The following is a 22,934-nucleotide window of genomic DNA, read 5'->3' on the forward strand; positions in this document are numbered from 1 at the left end:
TACTGCTCATCAATGGGGAATGGAACATTTCAGATAAAGGGATAAAAAATATTTAATTCCATTTAGTTTTTCTCAAAAACTTATTATGCTTAAGATAAATTATTGTAGTAAATAATGTGCGACACTAATTTTTGGAATAAACCAAATCCCTTTAGATATATTTTTTTCTGTCAATATTTATATAGTTGATAGTAGTATAATGTGTTGATTAGGCCAACAAAACATTCTGATGAGGTGGGGGTGTTTCACTGTTTATGTGGATGCTGCTGTCAAATGTCAATTGAGTTTGTGAGTCAGTCTGTATAGTGTACGGTTAGTCAATCAGTAAAACAGGAGAGTCAGTGATCAGCTGACTCTCCAGAAAGATGCCATCTGAAACGGGGGCTCGATACTCCATGCTAGTATGACGTTTTCTTTGTTTGAAATAATATTCAATATAAATTGACAGTCATCTGTTCTTAACCGAATTATATATTACAGTATTCTTTGAATTTGTGTATTATTTTAGGTTGGACTTGTTTTCATATTTAATATAATCGTTGGAACTGGCGCTTTGACGTTACCCGGTGCTTTTTCCAAAGCAGGATGGCTGTTAGGGACAATATCTATTATATTCTTAGCTTTCATGAGTTTTATTACAGCTACGTATGTGATAGAATGTATGGCTTGCGCTAATGCCATTATTAAGTGGAGGAATTCCGGATTAGCAAACTCACCTTTCGTATGTCGAATGATTTCTTATTTTATATTTACATATATACATATTTATATCGATGTCACATTAATTTCAGTCGATTCAAGACGCGGCTGAAGCTGAAGAGAGTGCAGACGAAAATACTCCAATAAATCAAGATCGTCCCGATCGCAATGCTAATGAAATAGAAAGGCTAATATCCACAGTATCTTCGCGTTACTATGCGCTTGACAATCGAGTAGAGCTCGGCGAGATGGCTGTATTATTCTTTTCTCGCTTTGGAAAGGTGGCGTTCTATGTGACGATGATTGTCTATCTGTTTGGAGATCTGAGCATTTACTCAGCGGCTGTGGCTAAGTCTGCTATGGACGTCATATGGTGATTATATGAAATTTTAACATTGAAACGTTTTCGAGGATGCGTTAAACTGATTTCTTGTTTGTGTGAACAAGATTAGTCATTACGTTCAAGCTCTGACCTATGAATTTATTTTAACGATATTGTTAATCTTATAAAAACATAAAATATATATATTATAATATATATTTTATATTTATAAAAACATAAAGCGCTGTTATCAAAATGAGTAATAATTTCCAGGAACGAAATTTATTTTATCAAAATAGTATGTACATATGTGTCTATGTATATATATAAATAAAGAAGCTTATTTATATATATACTTATTTATTATAAATGCTTTTCTCATTCGATTGTATTTAATTTTGCAACTTTTGACGCTGATTTTCTTATGAATGTTTCGAAATCAAAATATTAGATTTTTTTTCAACTTGGCTAATTTTTGCATTAAAAGTATTCTAATTTAAACCCACAATTTTCAGCTCGGAATCCGCAAATCTTTCGAGAACTAGTTTCCCCGACAACAGCGATTGTTTCAATCACAACATAAGACACTCGTCTTTTACGAGACTTGATTGTTACCGAGTGGCTTTAGTGACATTCTTGATGGTTTTAGGACCATTTGTGTTCTTCAACGTTCAAAAAACGAAATATCTTCAAATGATAACAACTGTAATGCGTTGGCTGGGTAATAAGCTTGTTTCATATTTCAATAATAACTGTATATAATATATATGTAACTAATCGTTTTTATTTTATTTTCAGCCTTTATTATAATGATATCATTAGCGTTCCGAATGCTAATAATCAATGGTGTCAAAGGAAAACCTCCCGTATTCGACATGGCGGGAATTCCAGCTTTATTCGGCGCTTGTGTCTATTCTTTTATGTGTCATCATTCACTACCCGGAATGATAGCTCCAATAACGTCGAAGAAATCAATCGGATCGTATCTTTCATTAGATTTTATCTTGATAGGAACCTTTTATTTATTATTGGCTCTGACAGGAATATTCGCTTTTACCCATTTGGAAGATTTATATACACTGAATTTTATTCCAACAAAAGGTGATGGCGCCGTCTTGCAAATGACTGAATATTTCCTAGCCCTCTTCCCCGTATTTACACTTTCAACTAGTTTTCCTGTTATGGCCATCACATTGAGGAACACAATTCAAGGTGTATTCTTAGACGTGTCTCGTCTCGACTCGTATAATTTGTTCCTGCGTAAATTGCTATTTCCAATTCTTACAGTCATTCCACCTATTTTGATAACAATGTTTTTCGAAGACATTTCCATCCTCGTCAGTTTCACAGGATCGTTTGCAGGTGCTGGTATTCAGTATGTTATACCGACATTCTTGGTTTTATGTGCCAGAAAGGAGTGTGCTGAAGTCTTCGCTTTGAATGTCTCTAATCCATACGAGAGTCCATTTAAGAATAGATATTGGGCTTTTTTCGTTTTGGCATGGTCTGTTATATGCGTAGTAATGGTCTCTGTGAACATGATCCAAAAACATCCAGCACAGTTATTGTTTTAAACTTGTATAGCCGTTGTCAATCTCAAAGGTTTAAGCCTTGTACTGTTTTTTTTTTGTGCTTCTATAATGTGTTCTCGCTGCCATTCAATTGGTACTTGAAATATCTCATTCTTTCATCCTAAGATTTTAGGCTTATATATTTCATAAATTTTCTGTTAATAAATCTGATGACAAATTACGTACATATATAATTTTCTTTCAATTAATTTTCAATACTCTCGTTAATTTCGAGTTTTGCAGTGTCTCGTAATATAAAATGCTGCATTGTTTATAATTGGCCACGAAGGCGCGTTGGGGTTTACCTGTTAGGCCTTCCTGGTATATATGTACAATTCAAGTACGTATGTACATACATATATAAAATATTACACGCTATAATAATACCTTTTTGTCTGATATATGTATGTATATGTTTATTTTTTATGCTCAATGTTGTATTTATTCATATAATCGAAATGATGTCATTGAAACTTAAATATGCTCAAATTTTTTTTCTATTGGTCCTTTATGCTTTCGTGAAACAGAAACTACAACCTTATCTTTTCTCTGTTATCCATATGTTTATCGTTTGAGCTTTTTTATTTTATGACGTGCCATTTCTTTTCTGTTTTAGGTGTGTTAATTAACAAAGGTTTTCATTGGATACTTTATTTTATTTTAATGTTTTTCATTTATTTTGAAATGGCCATAAATAATGATATTAATTGTATAAAGAAACTAAATGTTTTCATAACAGCTGTGTATGTATTTGGATATGCTAAACCTGTTTACTTAACATGACATATATTCTTAAAGTATGTGAAATTAAATATGGATTAGATATATAAAGAGAATATTCTGTATGGCACAATGTTTTGAATCATGTGATTAGATGCTAATTATTAGATTTTAATTTTATTCTACTAGACAACGTTAATGAAATCGACAAGCATGAATAGTGATATTTCATACAATGTTCCTAGCGGTACTAGTTGTTAGACTAAAAATTTTAAAGTGTTCCATTAATCAAAGATAATAATGTGTGTTTAATGTACTATGAAAATTTATTATGAGATATGTAGTTATAAATTATATGATAATGGTGTTGAAATTTTGAAAATTTTATAATTTATACTGTGATATATCAAATTATCGCCGAAGCTGCATAAAAATGCATGAACGTATGCAGAATTCATTGCTGCGTCTTTGGTAGTGCATTGATATTTTTATATGTATATTTATTGCGACTTTAACTTAAACTAATTTCAATTATCTGACGTGGAAAATGGTGAAGATTGGAATTCAAAGCGAAATTATATAATGGGAACATTGTAATATATATGAAAATAACTGAAAATACTAATATTGATTCAAAATACTAGTAAATCAGTTTTTTTACACTCGGTAAGATTTGATTTTAAAATTCTAGAAACCTAGATTGTGTCACTATTTTCGTTCTTTGTTTGTTTCCACATTTTATATAATTTGTTTGATCAGATCACATCGCTTTGTATTTCATAAAAATATGTCAGATAATTGGAATACTAATGCAATTGACAATATACTTATTATAACAATTAAAAAATTTCCATAACATAAGTTTTTATATGGATTTATTAAATGTTCTATTTGACGTTTTTAATAATTTCCTTTCTGCTGTTACTACAATGCAATATGTATAACAGTTTTATATATTGTAAAATTAAATTGCCAAATATTGTATGAATGGAGTTTTTCTTAATATGTGCAAGATAGTCTGTTTTTCTATGTTGCAAGGTCTGCCCCAAGTTTTGCGTCTGATTTACCATGTTTTTTAAACTGATGAACGTAAGTGTAGGCCTGCATTGGCTGTCAAATGTTATTCTATCACTTTTCAGATGGATCTATAATTTAAATGTAAACCATTACATATATTTCATATTACTAATCGTTTTAATGAATTTAAACAAACAGTTATCTAGTATTGGTAAAGTCTGATTTGTATAAAATTAAAATTATTTATATTTATTTCCAGTGTGTGTATTATATATTTTATCGATAGAAAAATGACTTATGTATAATCATATTTTTGTGTCCATTGATGAACAATAATTTTTAAATAAATATTTTTACATTAAATAAAATGAGTTCGTTTAAATTAAGAACATAAACATTTAATAATGCTCATTTATTACATACATTTAAATATTTCATACAATTTGAATAACAGTTGTTTTTATTTTGACGTTATGACAAAGAGATTCACTTGAAAGTTTGAAAAATTATACAATACGCATTAAATCAATTTTTTTATTTATTTCATATGCATTCAACAAAAGCGGTTTTTATATTCCTCATTGTATATTAATTAATTAGGCTTTTCAAAAATGTCAAATTTAACAGGCAACGTTCAACGTATTATTTTATTTACACGATGATTACACGGACAACACTCACATTGATTTTATACATCATACCAAAATAATTTTTGTTCATATATTATAATTTTACATCAATTTATAAGTACACATGAATTAATATTTATCACAAAGCCATATTTTAGTGAAATATCAATTCTATTACATAAGTATATAGTATTTTATATATGTATGTAGCGTAACAATATTATCCTTTCAATGTGCAAACACATACATATGTACTATTAATTTTGACACATATTAATTGCTAATATTTTTTTTTACTTTCTATTTATTTTTGTTTTAATTGATACATTTGATTAAGAGTAAAAGCACTTACTTGATATATGTAAATATAAATATATTTTGAAATTTGAGCTCTAACTACGTATTTATTTTACAAATTTCTGTACATATTTGAATTTAAGCGTTCAGTAAAGGCTACAAGTTTGTATAAAATGTATTATTTACATTTTAGAGCTTTGAAAATGATCAGATTTTTTTTGTACTTGATAGATATATAATATACAGTTCACGATTGATTTAAAAACTATGTAGAACTTTCTGATCAAACCTCACATACAAAGGTGACACGAATCCAATTAGAATAAGTGAAAAATCTAAAGCTAAATCAAATTATATATTTTCTCTAAATCACTGTTTTAAAAATATTATAGCATTTTGTGTTTAGTAAATTAGCAGGTATTATTAGTTTTATAAAGTGTCCAAGGATGTTATGAACAAAAATAATATTTAATATACCTATACATACATAGATATACATATTACCAAAAAACATTTTAACAACCTTTAGTGTCGATAAAAGTAGCATATACGATCTTGATTTAATTCATAGAAAAATTGCTAAAAATTAATAAACATTTTATAAAATTACAAATACATATGTGTAGCTACACTTGCATAAGATTTAAACTGGTGTACATTTTAAATTTAATTCAAAGTAAGGCAAACATCAGGAATATGTAATATAATAACACAGGCATGCGAATACATAGTCTAAATTGTCTTCGCATCTTCGTAATAAATATAAAAATAATTAATCAATATATAATATGTATTAATTTTCTATAATACTACGTAATTAAAGGCTTGCAAAATGATTTTTGTCTCTTTTGAATTTACAAATTAGCTAATACAGGCTTTTATTCAATACATTAGAGCCAATAGTGACAGTCAAGCCCAAGAGTCGTCGTTCGATTATAGTCGATTTCACGGCAAGTTTATCAAATCATACTGAACATTCATTATTTGCCTTTTCCTAGTTTCGAATATAATAAATACAATGAGAATTGAAATCTAACTACATTTCTACGATATCATATTTTGTAACATTTTCGTATCACCTTTCGTAATACCTAAATATTCATAAATATGTATTTGTGCTCCCCTATATCAGAATATGCATACGTTTTCTTAATACTTTATCTCATGCGGTTCGGTTCATCAAGTTGTGATTTAATTAAATTCTATTGCACTGCATACTCGCAGTTTACACCATTCAAGTGACCTATGCATTCGATACTGGGCTGGTGAGTAGAATCCCATATTCCAGGACCACAGCGTTGGCACAAGTTGGCCAATGAGCATGGAATCCTAATCAACTGTCTGAACTGGTGGAGTAGACCTCTTGCTTTTCTCAATATCAGCTGTCCGTCCATGTACATAGCTGAAGATTAACAATATATTAAAAACCATAAAATAAATTGCTGTGTTGAAAAGAATTTTCAAAAAAATAATTTACAAGCTGGGGTGAATCAGAATACTAGGAAGTTGGGAATTTCCTTATTTGTGAGAAACCATTGACATTTTTCAATATAAATGGATCGAACTTCAGCACTTTTTGATAATAGTCTATTTGGAATTTCTTTTTATTCTGATGGCTTAGTTTGATAATTTTTCAGTGAATATTTAAATATTTTTAGCTCTACAGAGTAAGTTATTATTATTTTTCATAATGATTTTTGTGCTTATAATTAAAAAATGGATACAATTTTAAATTGGACAAATTATTTTTTTGGTTTTTGAATTAAACAATTCATTTAAAATTTCCTAGGATCTTTTTTCTATTACATAAATATTCAATATTGAAATCCTACAAAATTATATCTCATTAAAGTAGATTGGATGTTGAATGAAACTTTTACAGATTCATTAATATTGTTTTATCGTTTGAAAACTCTTTTCTATATTGCAAATTGCAATATATTTTTCTACCTTTTTTAATCATGCATTTTCTTGTCGTGCTACAGTTTATTTTTCGAGCTGATCTTGAAAATATTACCTAGAGAACTAAAATAAAGCAGCATTTCGTCAGTTCTCAAATCTTGAGCAATCACATCGTCAGCATAGACAGCAATAATGGCCAAGCACAAGAAAAGATGGAAGTAGTCAGTCTGATAATTTGCCCAGCAAGCTTCCCACATTCGTAGCGCTACGGCTTCAGTGAATTCTCTTTTAAAGCAACTGAAGAATAATGTCTATATTAAAAAACATTTTCCAACATTGAATATTCCATTAATGATGTTAAAATCTTACAGTAGGATCCAACGATGGCAGAAAAGTAGTTCTAATGCATCAGTGTGTTTTTTCAAGTGATTGTAAAAGTGAGGAACCATCACTCGAATTAATTCCCGGAGATAACTCTGCAAGTATATTATGAAACATTTAAGACAATAAATTTTTTTTTTTCAAAAAATCCCCGACAATGTAAATTTACCAGATTTATGTCCATATCATTATCAGTAGGGGTACAAACAAAGATTGTTCTCTGCATTAATCCGACGAAGCACCAAAATGCGTCTGATTCATCTTTTATTTCACATAGTACTGGAGCAAGTAGATCACTCATTCCTTGTGTATATCTAAAAAAATTATAAAAGTTATAATTATACAAAAAAGTATATAAGTAAGGTTTTTAAATGGAATTTCTCATACTAATTATGATATTACAATTTTTAAAATTAGACTTGTTATATTGAGTAAATAAACTATATTTACCCTAATCTAGGATTAAATATCGCATAATTTAAAAGTATATTTTTCATGGTATCAATATTTGGATTGTCTTCTCCGGCATAGTAAGGATTACCACGGTCGGTTCGCACAACATCTTTTTCAACAACACATTGCACTGACTTCCAAAAGGCAGCTTGCTCTTCTAAACTCATGAACTTTGTTCTTTTCTTATTGTATTCATAATATTCTTTGCGTCTAATTTCTGCGAAAGTTTCTCGCTCCTTGTACGTGGAATTCCCTGGGAAACAATGAAGGAGCAAAGGCCATACAAATGAACGCAGGTCTTTTTCAAGGCCACCAAAGAACACTCCTTTCCTTAATGATAGATCGTCTTCTAATTGTCCATCGATATTTAATAAAGATCCAAAGAATACATCTGTAGTTATTTTCATGACGTTGCCCTCTTCGGGGTGCAATTCCGACTTTTGAACCTCCGGGCGGCACACCATGAAATGACGATAAGGCAAATTCGGCTCATCGCATCCTGAAATCAATATTCTTATACGATTAGATCGTTTTATATTTAATAGTTTATAATGTTGCGATAATACTAAATAGTAACCTGGGGTCAGTCTTATATTGTGAAGAAGTGAGTGCCACTGGTGTAAAACTTGAGCTAAATGATCGAGCCCTCCGTGGTGAAAATGTAAAATTTTGTACTGAGATTCTCGAGATGCTACTACTAATTGTCCACATGTGCAGCTTTCGTCGTTGAAAAATAGCCGTAGGGATCTCATTTGGCTCAGGTCGACTGAAAACCTGAAAATATATTATTAATATATATGTAATATACTAGTGTTGTACCCCATGAAATATCATCGCATGGGTGTTGGCATATTATGTTATTAAATTTTAAAAAAATAAAAGAAATGTGTCTGTCCTGTGTTCGGTTCGCATGCGATCGAATTTTTTTCAAGAAACCTTTAAATATATTTAATTTAATATTTACATTTAAATGTTTAATATGAAAAAAAAAAGGTAAAAACTACCTAACTACCTACATATAAACAATATAAAACACCAATAGATAAATTAATTAATTAAATACATTTTCAATAGATGGCGCTAAATGCTCAGAGACTTAGCGCCGTCTATTAGTCTAGAGGAAACATTGGTGGCAAACAGTATACATAGAAGTTTTTTTCTTTCGATATTATATTTATACATTTTGTTAGCAATGTTTTAGTTGTGACGTACATACATACGTATGTCGAATCGAAACGACTATTAAAGTACGGCGAGCGTTATCACAGATACACAGACGCACAGATAGAATAGCGATATTATATATATGATATGATATTATTAATTATTTTGCTTCTCCAAAGTTGTTTTAGTATAATATTAAAATCGTCAAGCAATATGATGCTAAATTAATTGATTCAAGTCTACTAAAGATCATAGGTACTATCCATTTGTGTAAATTTACTTTGAATTATGCAAATCTTATCTTTGATTGAAATATTGATAAATAGATAAATATATGTATATAAATATTAGATTATCCGCTAGTAAAATTGCTTTAATTTTTATTATCATATAAAAAAATGTACATGACTATTTTGCGACATCGATCTTATTGAATTTCCATTTACCGAATTTTTATCTTTTATGACTAGAAAATTTAAGTTTGCGGACAAAGCAAATTGCATTTGAATGACATAGCAAGTACATATGTGTATGATTTTTTTTATGATTAATTCACCTAGAAAATGACTGAGATTTTGTGCAATTTTCAAAAGATATCAGTGAAACTCGAAATTATTCAAATATGCTTATGTCATAGAAATACTACATACATATATGGTCTAATTTAAATAATGTACGTAAATAAATGAGTTCAATTTAAGTAATCTTTCAATAATGTAATAAATATTTATTGACGGTGAATTATTTTGTAAACAATATTATAATAACCTTCGACATTTCGGCGGTGATTTTCGATGTACAATCGGCGATGCGGTCACACTTTCGGGAAAAGTTAGATTGTGTTTCAGCGCAAGAAATTCAGGTGTTGACATCCAATTGGGATTAGTCTCATCGCATGAGCTGAGTGACAAAGATCGAGCGAAACGATCACACATGGGTCCATCTGGTGTCAAGTCTACATTCTCGATCGTGGGATTCGCTATGGTAATGTTTACGGACGTCATCGAGTGCGATCTGGTGCATTTTTCCACACTATTCACTTTAGCTTCATCTGAGAGAAGAGGTTGAATTTCAGAATCAATATTCTCCTTCTGATTACACTCACTTTCACACTTTTCAGGTTGGATCGTATTATTGGCCGAGTTTAGGCTGAGTTTGTCCGAGTTTGAGCTGAGGCTAGCCGATTCTGAAGCGTCTGAAAAAGCGTTGTTGCTTAATTCATTGTAGTTTTTACGATTGTTTTGAATTTCTTCGTTGTTCTTATACGATTCTGAAAATGTAAATTTGTTGTCTGGATCGTTGAATATTCTGATGTCCACTCCAGGAGTCTTCTCCACGGTGGATGGACATCTTCTAAGTGTCGAATTGGGTATCCAGTTCAGATAGAGTGTTGGTCTTTTGACGTTGTTGTGTTGATCTGTGAAGATTTTAGTGTTGACGGTTAGATAGCCAGGATGGTGGACTATGTCGTACTCCTGCCTAACAAGAGTTGGAGGATGGACGCAGACATTGTTCTTGCAGAATAGTGTTTCGTTGTCCACGTAATCGTCGAATTGTTTGCCCTCTGGTTCGCCACCCAGTATGTAGTGGGAAGCCTTTCGGAAAATATTACTGATAGGCATCCTGGAGTCTGATGTTTTAGAAAGTGTCCATGCTTCCGACGATTGCAGTCCTTCTGGTAGCAGGTTAACGGGTTTACTCGGTCAGAATGCCACTAGAGCCTTTGATAAGAATATTGATCGCTGTAAAATTTGACGTTCAGTCTACGCTCTGCACATGCGTCCCATACTGTGCGTTACGAGCAATAATTACAATTAAATAAATAGCAATTGTTATCGCAGCTGGCACGTGTGTGAACTACATTCAATGCGTAATCGTCGCAATTAATTAATTGATTTGATAAAGTACAAACATAAACCACATATTTAATGATTTCTTATCAATTCAGCAAAATTTTGGACGAATCGTATACGTATGTTATAAACTGATAATGATATTGTTGGCGGATAGCTTAAGGTTTTTTAAATTATTGTTGGTATTACTGTTGTAAGTTACAACTTTATGCTTGACATAAATTTTGGTGATCAGTACAAACGACTTTTTTCTGAGAATTTGAAAAAAAATCAGAGAAATGTTCTGATGGGAAATTTGGTAGAATCTAATCAGTTTCTATGTAGGTATTCAACGTTTTCGCAAAGTTGTTGTGTAAAGGTCTGTTCATACCTATCCAGCACGACCCGTATCCTGCAGGTGTCATGCAAGTGCGGATAGTATTCTTTGGTACATTCTGGATAAGTATGAACAGACCTAATAGATTCCAAAATCTGAAAAAAAATAGTTAAATTTAATAAATGATAAATAATTTTATTATTTTTTAAATTAAATAACCGATTTTAACTACCGCAAGCCAAATGACAATTTATAAAAAAATAAGAAGCAGATATTCTCAAGACATTCAAAAACATTAAAAATACTTATTACATCGAAGAAGTGAATTATGCAAATATATTCGAAAAATAATTAAAAATAAGATCACAGTAGCCATTCAGTGATATATTTAAATATTTGGGATTGAAACTAAAAGTAAGGATAATGGATTAGTAGCAAACAAAAGTAAATGTTCCATTCTAATATTGTTTTTTTAGTATCACGTTACAATAAGAAGCAACACAGACGTATATATGTACATATAATATATGTGTGCTAAATTCATCGTCTACTTAGATTTTAAAATTGAAAATAAAACCTTTAAGAAAGAATACAGTGACATTTCTGGAATTTTTTTTCCCCAGTTCACCACTAACAGATAGGAAAAAAAACACTACAGTCGTTGACCGCGCTAAAGTCGACGACCCTTCGGATTTTAAATGAAAAACTATGAACTTGGTAACATTACTGAGTACATTGGGCACTCACTGTTAATTAGTTTATTTATGTATTTATATATAATTTTAGCTATTAGCTAATTTACAAAAAAAAAAAAAAAAAATACATTCCAATAACTTAAATCTAAAATTCTATATTTAACTTTGTCTGTGTACTGTGTCTCTTTGCACCTCGCAAGAATGCATCCATGGTCTTAGAAGACCTGATGCACTCAGGGAGGGCGTTATACATTTTTTACACCCCTATGAAAGACACCCCCAGCTGTCTTTCTCATTCTTACTCTACCTTACTAATTGCTAATTGGCGTCAATGTATTAATTTAATCCAAGCGGCTAATGTTCATCTCATGGCCCTACTTAGTTGTAAATTATCTCTTCAGATTTTCAGCCGTAAATTGAACATTCTAGATCAATGGTAACTATAATTCGATTTGCGAGAACAATTTGATAGGGGTAGGCTGTGAAAATATTTGTTAGTAAAGTGCAAGCTCGCTTTTACGTAATAGTGATTTGGGCGGATTTCGAAATTCGAATCATCGGGGTTGATCGTGTCGACCTTTTTTGACAATACAGTGTCGGTAGGCGGCAAGTGAGCTCGTTGGCCGAAAGGGGGTTCGACGCAGCCATGGCTGGGCGGAGGTGGAGCGGAGCCGGCGGGGGCGGAGGCGGAGGCGGCGAGATGGCGGGGGCGGGGGCGGTGGCGGGGGCGGGGGCGCTTCAGCCTCAGCCTCGGCATCAGCAGCCGCAGCCGCAGCCGCAGCCGCAGCAGCAGCAGCAGCCGGCTGACCACACGTACTTCTACGAGGACGAGGTGTACCGCGTGAGTGCGCGCGGCCAAGTGGGCTTCGGGCTGGTGCTGGACAACTGCGAGGGCAGCTCCAGCGACTCGGACGGCGAGCAGCTGCAGCGCGGAGACCTTCGCGTCGTGTGGCATCCTTCGGGCCGGGAGAGGGTCGTCCCCGACAGATCGGTGAGCACTCCTCACCTCGTCACCTCAGCGTCAGCTGATCGTCGTTTCCAACTTGACAATTGCGCAACCGACGATATCGGCCCTACCAACTTTCCTAATCAAATTTTTCCAACTTTTTTCTGGCATTGAAAAATCGTTAATTTTTTTTTGTCGACTTGCAATTTTAGTACTCGCGTTTGATAGCCGGCTGAAATGTGTGAAAACTTTCAGGTGTGGAATATGGTGAAATATTTTGGACTCTCAAAATTGCATCATATGCCTTTAATTGCTTAGTCTGATTCTGTATGTGCTATTAAAAAAATATTATGTACTTTTCATATTTGTTCCAATCCAATCTTAAATTAGTCTTTTTTTTTGTATCCAATTATCTATATTACAAACCAGTCGACATTATTTATTTTGTATTAAAACAATTGTAAAGATATTCGTCTTCTAAATTTCTCGTCGAGCGAGAATAGTTTAACAGTTCAAAAGGTTATGTCTTTTAATAGCAGTGACTAAAAACGGAAGGAAAATAATTGGAAGAACGAAAACTAAATAATCAAAAAATTTGGTTTTTCTTCTAAACAGAATGAACAAAGCTATTTTCGTTTTTAGGCCCTGGTTAATAGTTCACATATTAAATATTTCTCTATAAAAGTTTTAATTTTTTTTGGCTTTTAAGCTAAGAATGTGATCACTTGCTCAATTGATTGTTTGTAAGTCTGATGAATTGATTCCATTAAATTGTTTTTGGATGTTAAAAATTTGCATATTTAAAAATATATGGTGAAATTCAATGTTTAATATTCTAAAATATTTCATAGCATCCCTCGTATGGTTTTATTATTTTCATTTAATCAATAGTTTTGAAATACAATAAATCGTATCTTTGGAACCTTCCTTTTTTTTCATCTACCAATATAATTTGATGCAATGTCTATGTATGTAGTGAAAAACGTTAAAGATACAGTTTGTACAATAAATGGATTTCATGTGTGATGTATATTTATAACTTTAAAAAACATGTGACCAATTATTATTGATTGATCAATTGCTGTTGTCTCTCCTCAAGAATTTTTCTTATACACACTTAAATCAACATCATAATAATTAATGACTATTATGTAATCAACATCATAATAATTAATGACTAAATTAATGACTAGTCATAAATTTGTCCTGATGGAATTAAATTTCGAATGTATTGTTTTCAATGTCATTTAATTTTATCAGGTTGGTTTGGCGGATCGTGCTTTGATGCCCGGAGATGTAGTCCGGCGTATGATAAAGGGAAAAGATACTCAACGAGGATATTGCCGAGATATAGTCGTGACCGGAGCAGTCCAAGTTGTCGGTACCAATTTCGTCTTATCTACTGTACCTAGTGAACGTTTACAACCGTTGGAAGAGTTTACAGCTGATTTGGCAGTATGCTTAGATTCTTGGGTTGGAACTACAAAGGTATAAATTGTATAAAATTGTTCAAATAGTATTGTTGTAAATTTAGTATAAATAAAAATTATTCTTCTATTTTAAGATCGTTCATAGCAAATTGCGTTTGGTGTCGAGTGACGGTTCACGCCTAGAATTTCCAGATGTAAATTTGTGTCTGTTAGAGGATTGTGTGCAACGTCGCCGTAGAGCTGTTTGTACCGGAATGGAACATCACGCCGCTAGTGAATTTTATCCGGGACAAACTGTAGTTGGTCCACTGGGGGCTCTCGATCATGCCGTTTGGCTTAATACCACTAAAGAAATGGATGCAGCTAAAAAACACAAAATGAGAGAGCATAAGGTTTCTTTCTGGTTTCACTACTCACCAAATTTATCTTCCGTAATGGCAGTAGTGTTAATTAATGTTTTTATATTTTCAGTTTACTGTTGAGTGTGTCGAAACTGAAAGCGTCGGAGTTCATTGGCAATGTAGGGCTCTAGGGGAACAAGCCGGAGCTGGACCACCACAGCAGCCTCGTTTCCTCGTAGAGGGTGAAGATCTTCGCCGGTTGAAACTATTGAATTTGTTTGAACCGTGCACTCTTCAAGTGGGTGCTAAAAATTTTCTCACATTAACCGCTGAAGACAATTTTTGTACCAAAGCTCAATGGAAAAAGACTCAGAGTGAGATTTTTTATCGTTTCTTAAATTACTATTTAAGGAATCCTAAAAGTTTTCTAAGCCGAAAATCGAAAAATTAAGAAAAAATTGCACTTCTGTTTTATGACGTCTTGTTTTAGTGTTCCTCTGATACTGCAGTTCAAATTACATATACGTATTAATTTACTACTACTGTTTAAACCTTTGATGTTGAAATTAAATTCGTTAACTTAAAATTTCAATAATAACAAAAAAATGACATACCATATAATCTTTTAGGATTCCTACATTGTTATAAATGTTGAAAAACACTATTCCAATAATGGATTCTGGTATACAATTCTACATAGGATTAATTTTTTTTTCAGACAAATTATATAGAGCTCTGCGTAAACAAACTAAACCACCCCGTTCTAGTAAATCCAAGGAGTCTGTAACGAAAGAATCTAATAATGCAATTGCAATATCAGAATCGAATACCACGGGCGCACACTCATTCAGATTGCCCTCCAAGCCGAAGAGACGACTCTCGGCATATAACCGAGAGGGAAAAATCATTTGCGCGCACACTGTACAAGTTCCGATCGGTTACGAAATTAAGCAATATTGCCTTGGTTCCAAAGAAGTGACAACGGAAAATTCGAATAAAGATGATCTGGACGCCCAGACAAAAATGGATGTCGACATTGTGATTGTCGATGACGAAAAAAAAGCCGTATACAAAAATGTTGATAGTGGAACTAATGATAAAATCGACGTAGACATATTAAACAAGGATTCCAATATGAAAAATTCGATTTTGCCACAGCGTAGTGATGAAGGCTCACACTTGGACGTTCCCGACAAGGCGTGCAACGGTAAGAGCTCGCCTTCGGATCGTTCATGCTCTCCGGAAATCGTCGAAGTATTAGAAAAACAAAAGAAACTGAGGAAGACGAAGGTTTCTAACAGCAATCGCTCTAGGAGCAATAGTCCGGCTGTGTTCAATGGCGAACAAAAGAATACAGAACATGGCGACTTGGATGATTCAGATAGTTGGTGCAATACAAGCTCCGACGAAGGTACTGACACCGACAGTTGTGCAACGTGGTCTTCACAGTGCTCATCTAGTACAAATAATTCGATGACTTCCGGTCGAGGTAAGAAATCACCACATTTAGTGACAAAGTTCTTGAAGGGCAAAAGGTTAAAAAGGACGGTGCGAAGAAATTCAGTCACACCTCAACCAAAACCCGGCGATAGGGTCGTTGTGGAGACTCTCTGTACGAAGAGTAAAGCTAACGTTGTATGGCAAGACGGCACCATTGAATTTGGCATTCCTTCGACTGAATTGTATCCCATCCACCATTTGGATGGACAGGAATGCTTTCCAGGCGATTTTGTAATAAGCGGAGCAAATTCCGAAGCATCTCCGTCACATAGAGACTACGGCGTCGTTCAGAATGTGGATCATTATGGACGAACGGCGATTGTTAAATGGTTCCGAACATATACAAATTGCCAGGATCCAGTGTGAGTTTTTTTTTTTTTTTTACTGTACAAACTTGAATGTTGCCTTTTTTGTCAGCAAGAAGCTTTATCACTTAAAATTGTATACTTTGTATTTGATTGTAAGTTGTACAAGGTTTGATTTGTATCGATTTGATTGAAGGTTTGAAGTTGATGGGAAAGGACTGTATATTATACATATTCCTAATACATAGTAGTTATGTATGTCATTGATTCAATTACAATTGGAAGATGAACAATATTTTTGTGTTGTATGGGATCTTCCTCGATAAGTTTACTAACAAATCTTGTGCATCAAATTCTCTTTCCCCAAAGAATAGGCAGCTTAAATCAAAGAGAAAGAAAAATTCTTAAATATGCCTATTTGTTACACTATATTTACAATAGTGTTATAGTCCTCAGATGGTGCTAGAGAGTGAAGTCAGCGTATACGATCTCAAAGATCATCCTGACTTTCAATACAGACCTGGAACGGTCGTTATAAGAGTGGCCAATTTTACGGGAAGTGAAGCCACTTGCACGGCTGGACAGGTATGGCGCTTTTAAATATTGTTTTAAAACATAGTAATGGACGTGAAATATAGTAAGATTCGTTTGGTTTAGGTTATGGATAATTTCCCATCTGGTCAAGTTAATGTCTATTGGGTCGACGGTCATACTAGTATGTGTTGGCCTCAAGATCTATATAAGGTAGAACGTATTTGAAACAAATAAAAATATAATTATTTGTTTCGAGTTTGAGTTTGCATTGAAATGTTCGTGTTGGATAGGTTGGCGAATATGATTCTGATGAGGGTGATATTTGGGCTGATGATGGGAGCAGTTCGGACGATTCTTGGGAGACGCAATCGTCGGCTGGCGATTCGGGTGCCGGCTCTCACAAGGGTAAAAAAATTAAGGACGATTCCGACGAAGGTCCTCTTTTGCCGGACGTCACCACCGATTCTTCTTTAGCCACTACATCTAGTTCGATTAAAGGTGCTTTGAAATTTGTATTTATGTATATATGTGATTTGTTTTTACTGATTAGTTACTTTAATTGAAAATTATTTTTAGGAGAGCTTCCGAAAGTACCTCGAGGACTTGAGCCGAGAGCCGCCATACATATTGAACGAGGCTTAAATGCGATGGCGAGAATGGAAGAAATCCTTTCGCAGAATCCGTCACTTCAGAGTCACGAAGTAAATGAGATTATATTATATAATAAATTATATGATTGTAGTAATTTTTTAATGAGATTTTTTTTTTAGATAATGCGTAAACTATTAGCTCTCTATAAAGATTGTCGGTTTTTGGATCGATTAATGGGTACGTCTTTCTTCCACGAAGACCATTTTCAGGTAATTTTATATTTCGTTGGTGTTGAAGATTGCCAAGATTGAATGTGTGCTAAATAGTTTAGACTTCTGTGAACAAAGAGTTACCAGTAAATTTATACATATGTGCATATTTGATACAAAATATTTAGAATTATAATTTCATTACCGATCTGACTGAGGTCTGCCAAATTATCTATTTTATAATGCTTTCAGTTTTATCTGCCTTCACCTTAATAATATAAATTCAATTGTATTGTATTATGATTTGTTGAATGTTTTTAGGGATTGCTCGAAAGAGTTCGAGAGCGTGGGGGCACTCGTGAGTCGGTTAGCGGTGGGGCTGGTGTACGTCGGGCTCAAAATCAAGTTTTGAGGTTGTTTTCAAAAGACGACTCTGACCGTTTAGATAATCCTATAAATACTGGTAATAATCAATGCCATTTGTGCCACAGCCACATACTGCATATTTTCGACATCCTGTATTAAATTGTTTATTCATTTTGTAGATTTAGTCGAAAGTTCAAAAATTAGTCAAATAGATAACTCATTGATCTCAAAAAAATCAAAGGCTATGACAAGTCTTTCGCCGACGCCCACAAGTGTAGAAATCAATAATGTCAAACTGAATCCGAATGCGTCGTCGAGTCCGAAAGCTTCAATATCACGCGAAGGCTCACCGTTGTCCAATTTTAAAAATTCCTCTGAAGTCAACAATGACAAGAGCGCCGAAGGAAATTTAAATTTGAAGGAACCGTCTTTAGATGTTAAAATGTTGTCTCCGTCCAGTGAGGACTCCCTCAGCAAGTACGTAACGCCCGTCGGCAGCATGGGTGATCTGACGATACCGTTCGACAGGAGTCTCAATTGCACCGCAGACAAGAATAAAAACGAAGACTCGGGTGTCGACAGTCAATCACTGTCAATTTCGCACTCGAATGCAACTCAAATCGAATGCGAAAACAATGAGAGCTCTTCCAAGCATTCGGTCGCTGGCAAATCATCTTCGGAAGGTATGTAATGTTCATCTTTCATTATTAATCTTTCGATTTGTAACCTGTTGTGTTTCTATGTTGAAATGTATTTCATTTCAGATGTGAAATCGCATGCTGGCAACTCAACGTCCGACAGTCAACTCTCTAATCGTAATGTGTGTTTAAAACTATGCTCATTAATAACATTACAATTAATGAAAGCTTGCGCTGAAGTTAGTAGGTCAGTATTGTGAATTTCGTTATTTAATCATATATACATATATGTATTTATCACACACAGCTTATTTCATCATCGTCAACATTGTATTCACTATATTTACACTAATTAGATGTTTTGTTTATTGTTTTCTATTTATTTTATTCAAAATTACAACAAATAATCAATTGTTAATATTTATGTCGCAATTTGAATTATTCATTTATAAAGTGGTATCCTTGATACATTTTTTCTAATGGTTTTGCTTGAGAAGTTGTTTTAATGTTAACGCTCATAATATACGTATGTATATAGAAAACTGAAAAGTTAAGGCAAATATGTTCCTTAAATTGTTAATTTTTAAAATATATGGTAAATCTATATGGCCTCGGCTAGTTGCCTATAAATTGACGCCTATATTAATTATGGAAGTATTGGTGATATATGTATATTAGATATCGTACCAGTTTTATGTCTCTCACTTGTATGTCAAAATGAACTTTCGATGAATATAGTGTAATTTAACATATTTTTTCACCTTTGATTCGGCCTAGTATTAAAGAAGAATACTTACTTTTTATACATAGATCAAACGTTATTGATTTGAATTATTATTATTTTAATTTGTTAATTTAAGCTATATATATATATTTATTTTTTTTCATTATTTTGATTCACAATTAGAAAAATGCGAATAATTCGAAATTAATGTTAATTTGTTTACATTGGTCGAATTTTCATTGATTTTTTGATCGATCTATATTAATCTTAACTTTATTTTTGCATGCCGTCTTTATTTCGAAAATTTTTGCATGTAGCTATTTTTTTAATTTTTCGATTTCAGGAGGAGAAATTCATTGTACGTACCATTCCTTAACAGATTAATGAATGAAAAAAATACTGCAGGGGCCAAATTGCCATACCGCTTTTCTGTGTGAGCATTTATTTTTTATTTCTGAAGCTTAATTGTTTGACGTCGTGTGTATGGCTATGTGTGTGTGTGTGTATGTGTTTAATTTAACTGTGACTAAGTTTTTCTCAATACACAGCAATTTTTCTTTTATATTTTAATATTGATTGAAAACTTCTACTAAACTAGAAAGAGTTCAATTAATTTATATGTGTATTATCATCATCATTAGTTCTCTTCTTTTATGTAACGAATCATCTATTTGAATGTGCTTGATTTATTAAGTCTAGTTCTAAAAAATCGTATCACTCTTAGTTTCAAAATATTTTGTTTATTTAAAACTATTGTATGTGTCCAAAAAAACTTCTATAGTGTTTTTGTTTTCTTAATAGTCGCTTTCAAATTAATGTTTCTTCACATAGTTGCTAAAAGTATTCATTGAATAATATGATGTGTATATGTTTAAAATATCCACTTTGAATATTTAGTACAATAAGTTTAATTGTATTTTAGGCAATTTGATGACTTGGTTGTGACAATGACCGACGATGAGAAAGATGATGAACATAAAGGTGAGAATTCTGGTGAGAATCCAAGCGAAAAAATGGAGACGACTGAAACCGAAACTGCCACTTTACCTTCATTGACCGATAATAACGTTGAAAAGACCGAAGAAACAAATGGTACTTTTAATTGTCATATACGACTAAGTGGTTTGCTCATCATTTACTTAATTAATGATTTTATTCATGTACATACCTTGCTTCATACGGATGACAATATATAAATATATATTATTATTCCAGAAGTGATCTCAGTTCCTCCTGCAATGGTGGGCGAATTTGGCGAAGGTTTTACGGTAATAGAATCAGCACCAACTTCGCATCGTTTCCGACTATCACTGCTGCAGCCGAGTGAACCTCGGGTGTTCCATCAAGCCGTCGGAAGGGAAATTAAATTGCTCAAGTCTGATCTTCCGCAAGGAGTGAGTATTGGAAAATTACTTTGAGTTGCGCCCATTAGTTGTCCATATTTATTTTCTTATGTTTTGCGTTAAGGTTTGGGTGAGGGGATATGAGGATCGCATGGATTTGTTATCGATCATGATCGCCGGTCCCGCTAAAACGCCATATGAAGATGGCTTGTTTATGTTCGACGTGCAATTGGGCGGAGAGTATCCTCGTGCGCCACCTTTGTGTCATTATATATCGTATTGCTCCGATAGACTCAATCCAAATCTGTATGAAGACGGAAAGGTTAGAGGAATTGTGTTTTTGTAGTGTCGTATTTAATGCGAAATTGTACTATTCCAAGGATTTGTTTGCAGGTTTGCGTATCATTATTAGGCACATGGTCGGGACGAGGAGTCGAAGTATGGGGAAAAGACAGTTCCCTTCTGCAAGTTATAGTATCGTTGCAAGGTCTCATTTTGTGCGCCGAGCCGTATTTTAATGAAGCTGGATTCGATAAGCAAAAAGGTATATTTTTATGCTATTTTTGCATTTTATATCTTAACTTTGTTTGTTATAATCATTTTGCTGTTTTAGGATCTCAACAAGGTAGGGAAAACTCTCGCATGTACAATGAGATGGTGTTGTTGAAACTAGTCCAATCGCTGACGAAAATGATCGGCCATCCTCCAGATATATTCCGTCAAGAGATTTACACGCATCAGAGCAACCACGCGAACAGTCTGTGCAATCGATTGACGCGCTGGATGCACATGTCCGAGGAGCATAACGCTCGTCACCCGGAGAGTCCACTTACTCCCGATACCATATTAAAAAATACAGCTAAATACGATCTTCAAGCGCCGGAATATCCGCTGATTCCAGCGAGTAGAGGCTTCTGTCTGACGCTCCGCTCTTCGCTAGATTGCTATCGAAACGCTCTCACCAAAGCCGGCATCAAATTTGAAAGCACTTTATAGTCTTAATGCGGCTTAGGCCTTTTTTTCAATATTAACAATTGATTTTATATGATAAATATAAAATTAAATGGTAGATAGATAGAGAGATGAAGAGAGAGAAAGAGAGGCACTGTCACAATCAAAATTTGAACACTCAATATATTAATGGAAATTTAAATACATACATATTATTAATTATTTGAAGAATTTTGATTCGGAGTGTTGGGCACGTATAAAGAGATTCGATTGTTTTATTTTTACAAATTCGCAAAGTGCGTATTTTTATTTTATTTTTTGCCTCGTTTGCATTGAAATAGTTACTTTCGCAGGTTCAAATTAGATCTGAAGTATTCGAAAGCTTTAATTATCAATATACAAATATTTATTGGATTGTCTTTTGATTTTAATCCACCTCAATTTACGTATATATGTATTATTGTATCTAATTAGATATGCCAAAGTTTTATATTTTTTTAGTAAAGATTTCGTAAACGAAATAACATTATATATATATATATATACATACATACATGTATTATATTATATATATATATATATATGTATATTATAATGAATGCGTAATTGTTATGTTGCTTATATAATATTCAAAGATCGCGTTTATCCAAAGATTTTTTGTTTTGGCATATTTATTGCAAATTACACTGGATGACAAATTTTCACTTTTTTACGACGCAAAGATGTTTACAAATTCTGTCAAAAATGTAATGCTCAAATTGTTTAATTTTTTACTATTTTTCTGTCACAAAATGCAAAAAAAAATGTAAATTCTATATTGAATTAATTATTTGATTCCACACAGGATTTTTAAATGCAAAACATTACTGGAATTTATATACATGTATACTTTAGTTAATTTGGCATCTTGAAATTTAGTAGACAAATTGTGAAATATTACATTTCTGTTCAGTGTGTCAGAATCACTTTGGGTTTAATTTCAACCGTTTATTGTTGTCCAGTGTTATTAGACTTTGTACTGATATTTTTGTTTTGTC

The 22,934-nt window shown here is 33.0% G+C and overlaps 3 protein-coding genes across 5 annotated transcripts; 2 read left to right on the plus strand and 1 right to left on the minus strand.

Moving 5' to 3' along the window:
- The first annotated feature begins 210 nt into the window (after window positions 1-210).
- LOC143921207 (transmembrane protein 104 homolog) lies at window positions 211-4,851 on the plus strand. Of its 2 annotated transcripts, none has more exons than XM_077444404.1 (5): window positions 211-401; window positions 509-721; window positions 792-1,072; window positions 1,537-1,742; window positions 1,820-4,851. In XM_077444404.1, exons 1-5 carry the CDS (start codon window positions 366-368, stop codon window positions 2,593-2,595), a joined length of 1,512 nt encoding a protein of 503 aa, XP_077300530.1. In that variant the 5' UTR covers window positions 211-365; the 3' UTR covers window positions 2,596-4,851. The 2 variants fall into 2 exon arrangements, with proteins under 2 accessions (XP_077300530.1, XP_077300532.1); XM_077444406.1 differs by having other exon boundaries at window positions 366-401; window positions 509-725; window positions 814-1,072; window positions 1,820-4,689.
- A 424-nt stretch (window positions 4,852-5,275) lies between these two features.
- TBC1D16 (TBC1 domain family member 16) lies at window positions 5,276-11,141 on the minus strand. Of its 2 annotated transcripts, none has more exons than XM_077444402.1 (7): window positions 9,924-11,141; window positions 8,569-8,765; window positions 7,989-8,490; window positions 7,708-7,852; window positions 7,527-7,633; window positions 7,273-7,454; window positions 5,276-6,657 (listed from the first exon to the last, which is right to left on the minus strand). In XM_077444402.1, the coding sequence occupies exons 1-7, from the start codon at window positions 10,775-10,777 to the stop codon at window positions 6,458-6,460; spliced, it is 2,187 nt and encodes a 728-aa protein (XP_077300528.1). In that variant the 5' UTR covers window positions 10,778-11,141; the 3' UTR covers window positions 5,276-6,457. The 2 variants fall into 2 exon arrangements, with proteins under 2 accessions (XP_077300528.1, XP_077300529.1); XM_077444403.1 differs by having other exon boundaries at window positions 7,206-7,454.
- A 1,536-nt stretch (window positions 11,142-12,677) lies between these two features.
- On the plus strand, window positions 12,678-22,308 carry LOC143921762 ((E3-independent) E2 ubiquitin-conjugating enzyme UBE2O). Its single transcript, XM_077445146.1, has 19 exons — window positions 12,678-13,010; window positions 14,226-14,453; window positions 14,530-14,787; window positions 14,867-15,110; window positions 15,455-16,598; window positions 16,991-17,126; window positions 17,199-17,285; window positions 17,366-17,573; window positions 17,652-17,776; window positions 17,846-17,935; window positions 18,197-18,338; window positions 18,421-18,924; window positions 19,006-19,126; window positions 19,947-20,036; window positions 20,526-20,695; window positions 20,819-20,997; window positions 21,071-21,268; window positions 21,340-21,490; window positions 21,560-22,308. The coding sequence occupies exons 1-19, from the start codon at window positions 12,720-12,722 to the stop codon at window positions 21,940-21,942; spliced, it is 4,749 nt and encodes a 1,582-aa protein (XP_077301272.1). The 5' UTR covers window positions 12,678-12,719; the 3' UTR covers window positions 21,943-22,308.
- Window positions 22,309-22,934: the final 626 nt, after the last annotated feature.

This window comes from Arctopsyche grandis, chromosome 13, assembly GCF_051622035.1.
Source record: "Arctopsyche grandis isolate Sample6627 chromosome 13, ASM5162203v2, whole genome shotgun sequence".
NCBI lineage: Eukaryota > Metazoa > Arthropoda > Insecta > Trichoptera > Hydropsychidae > Arctopsyche > Arctopsyche grandis.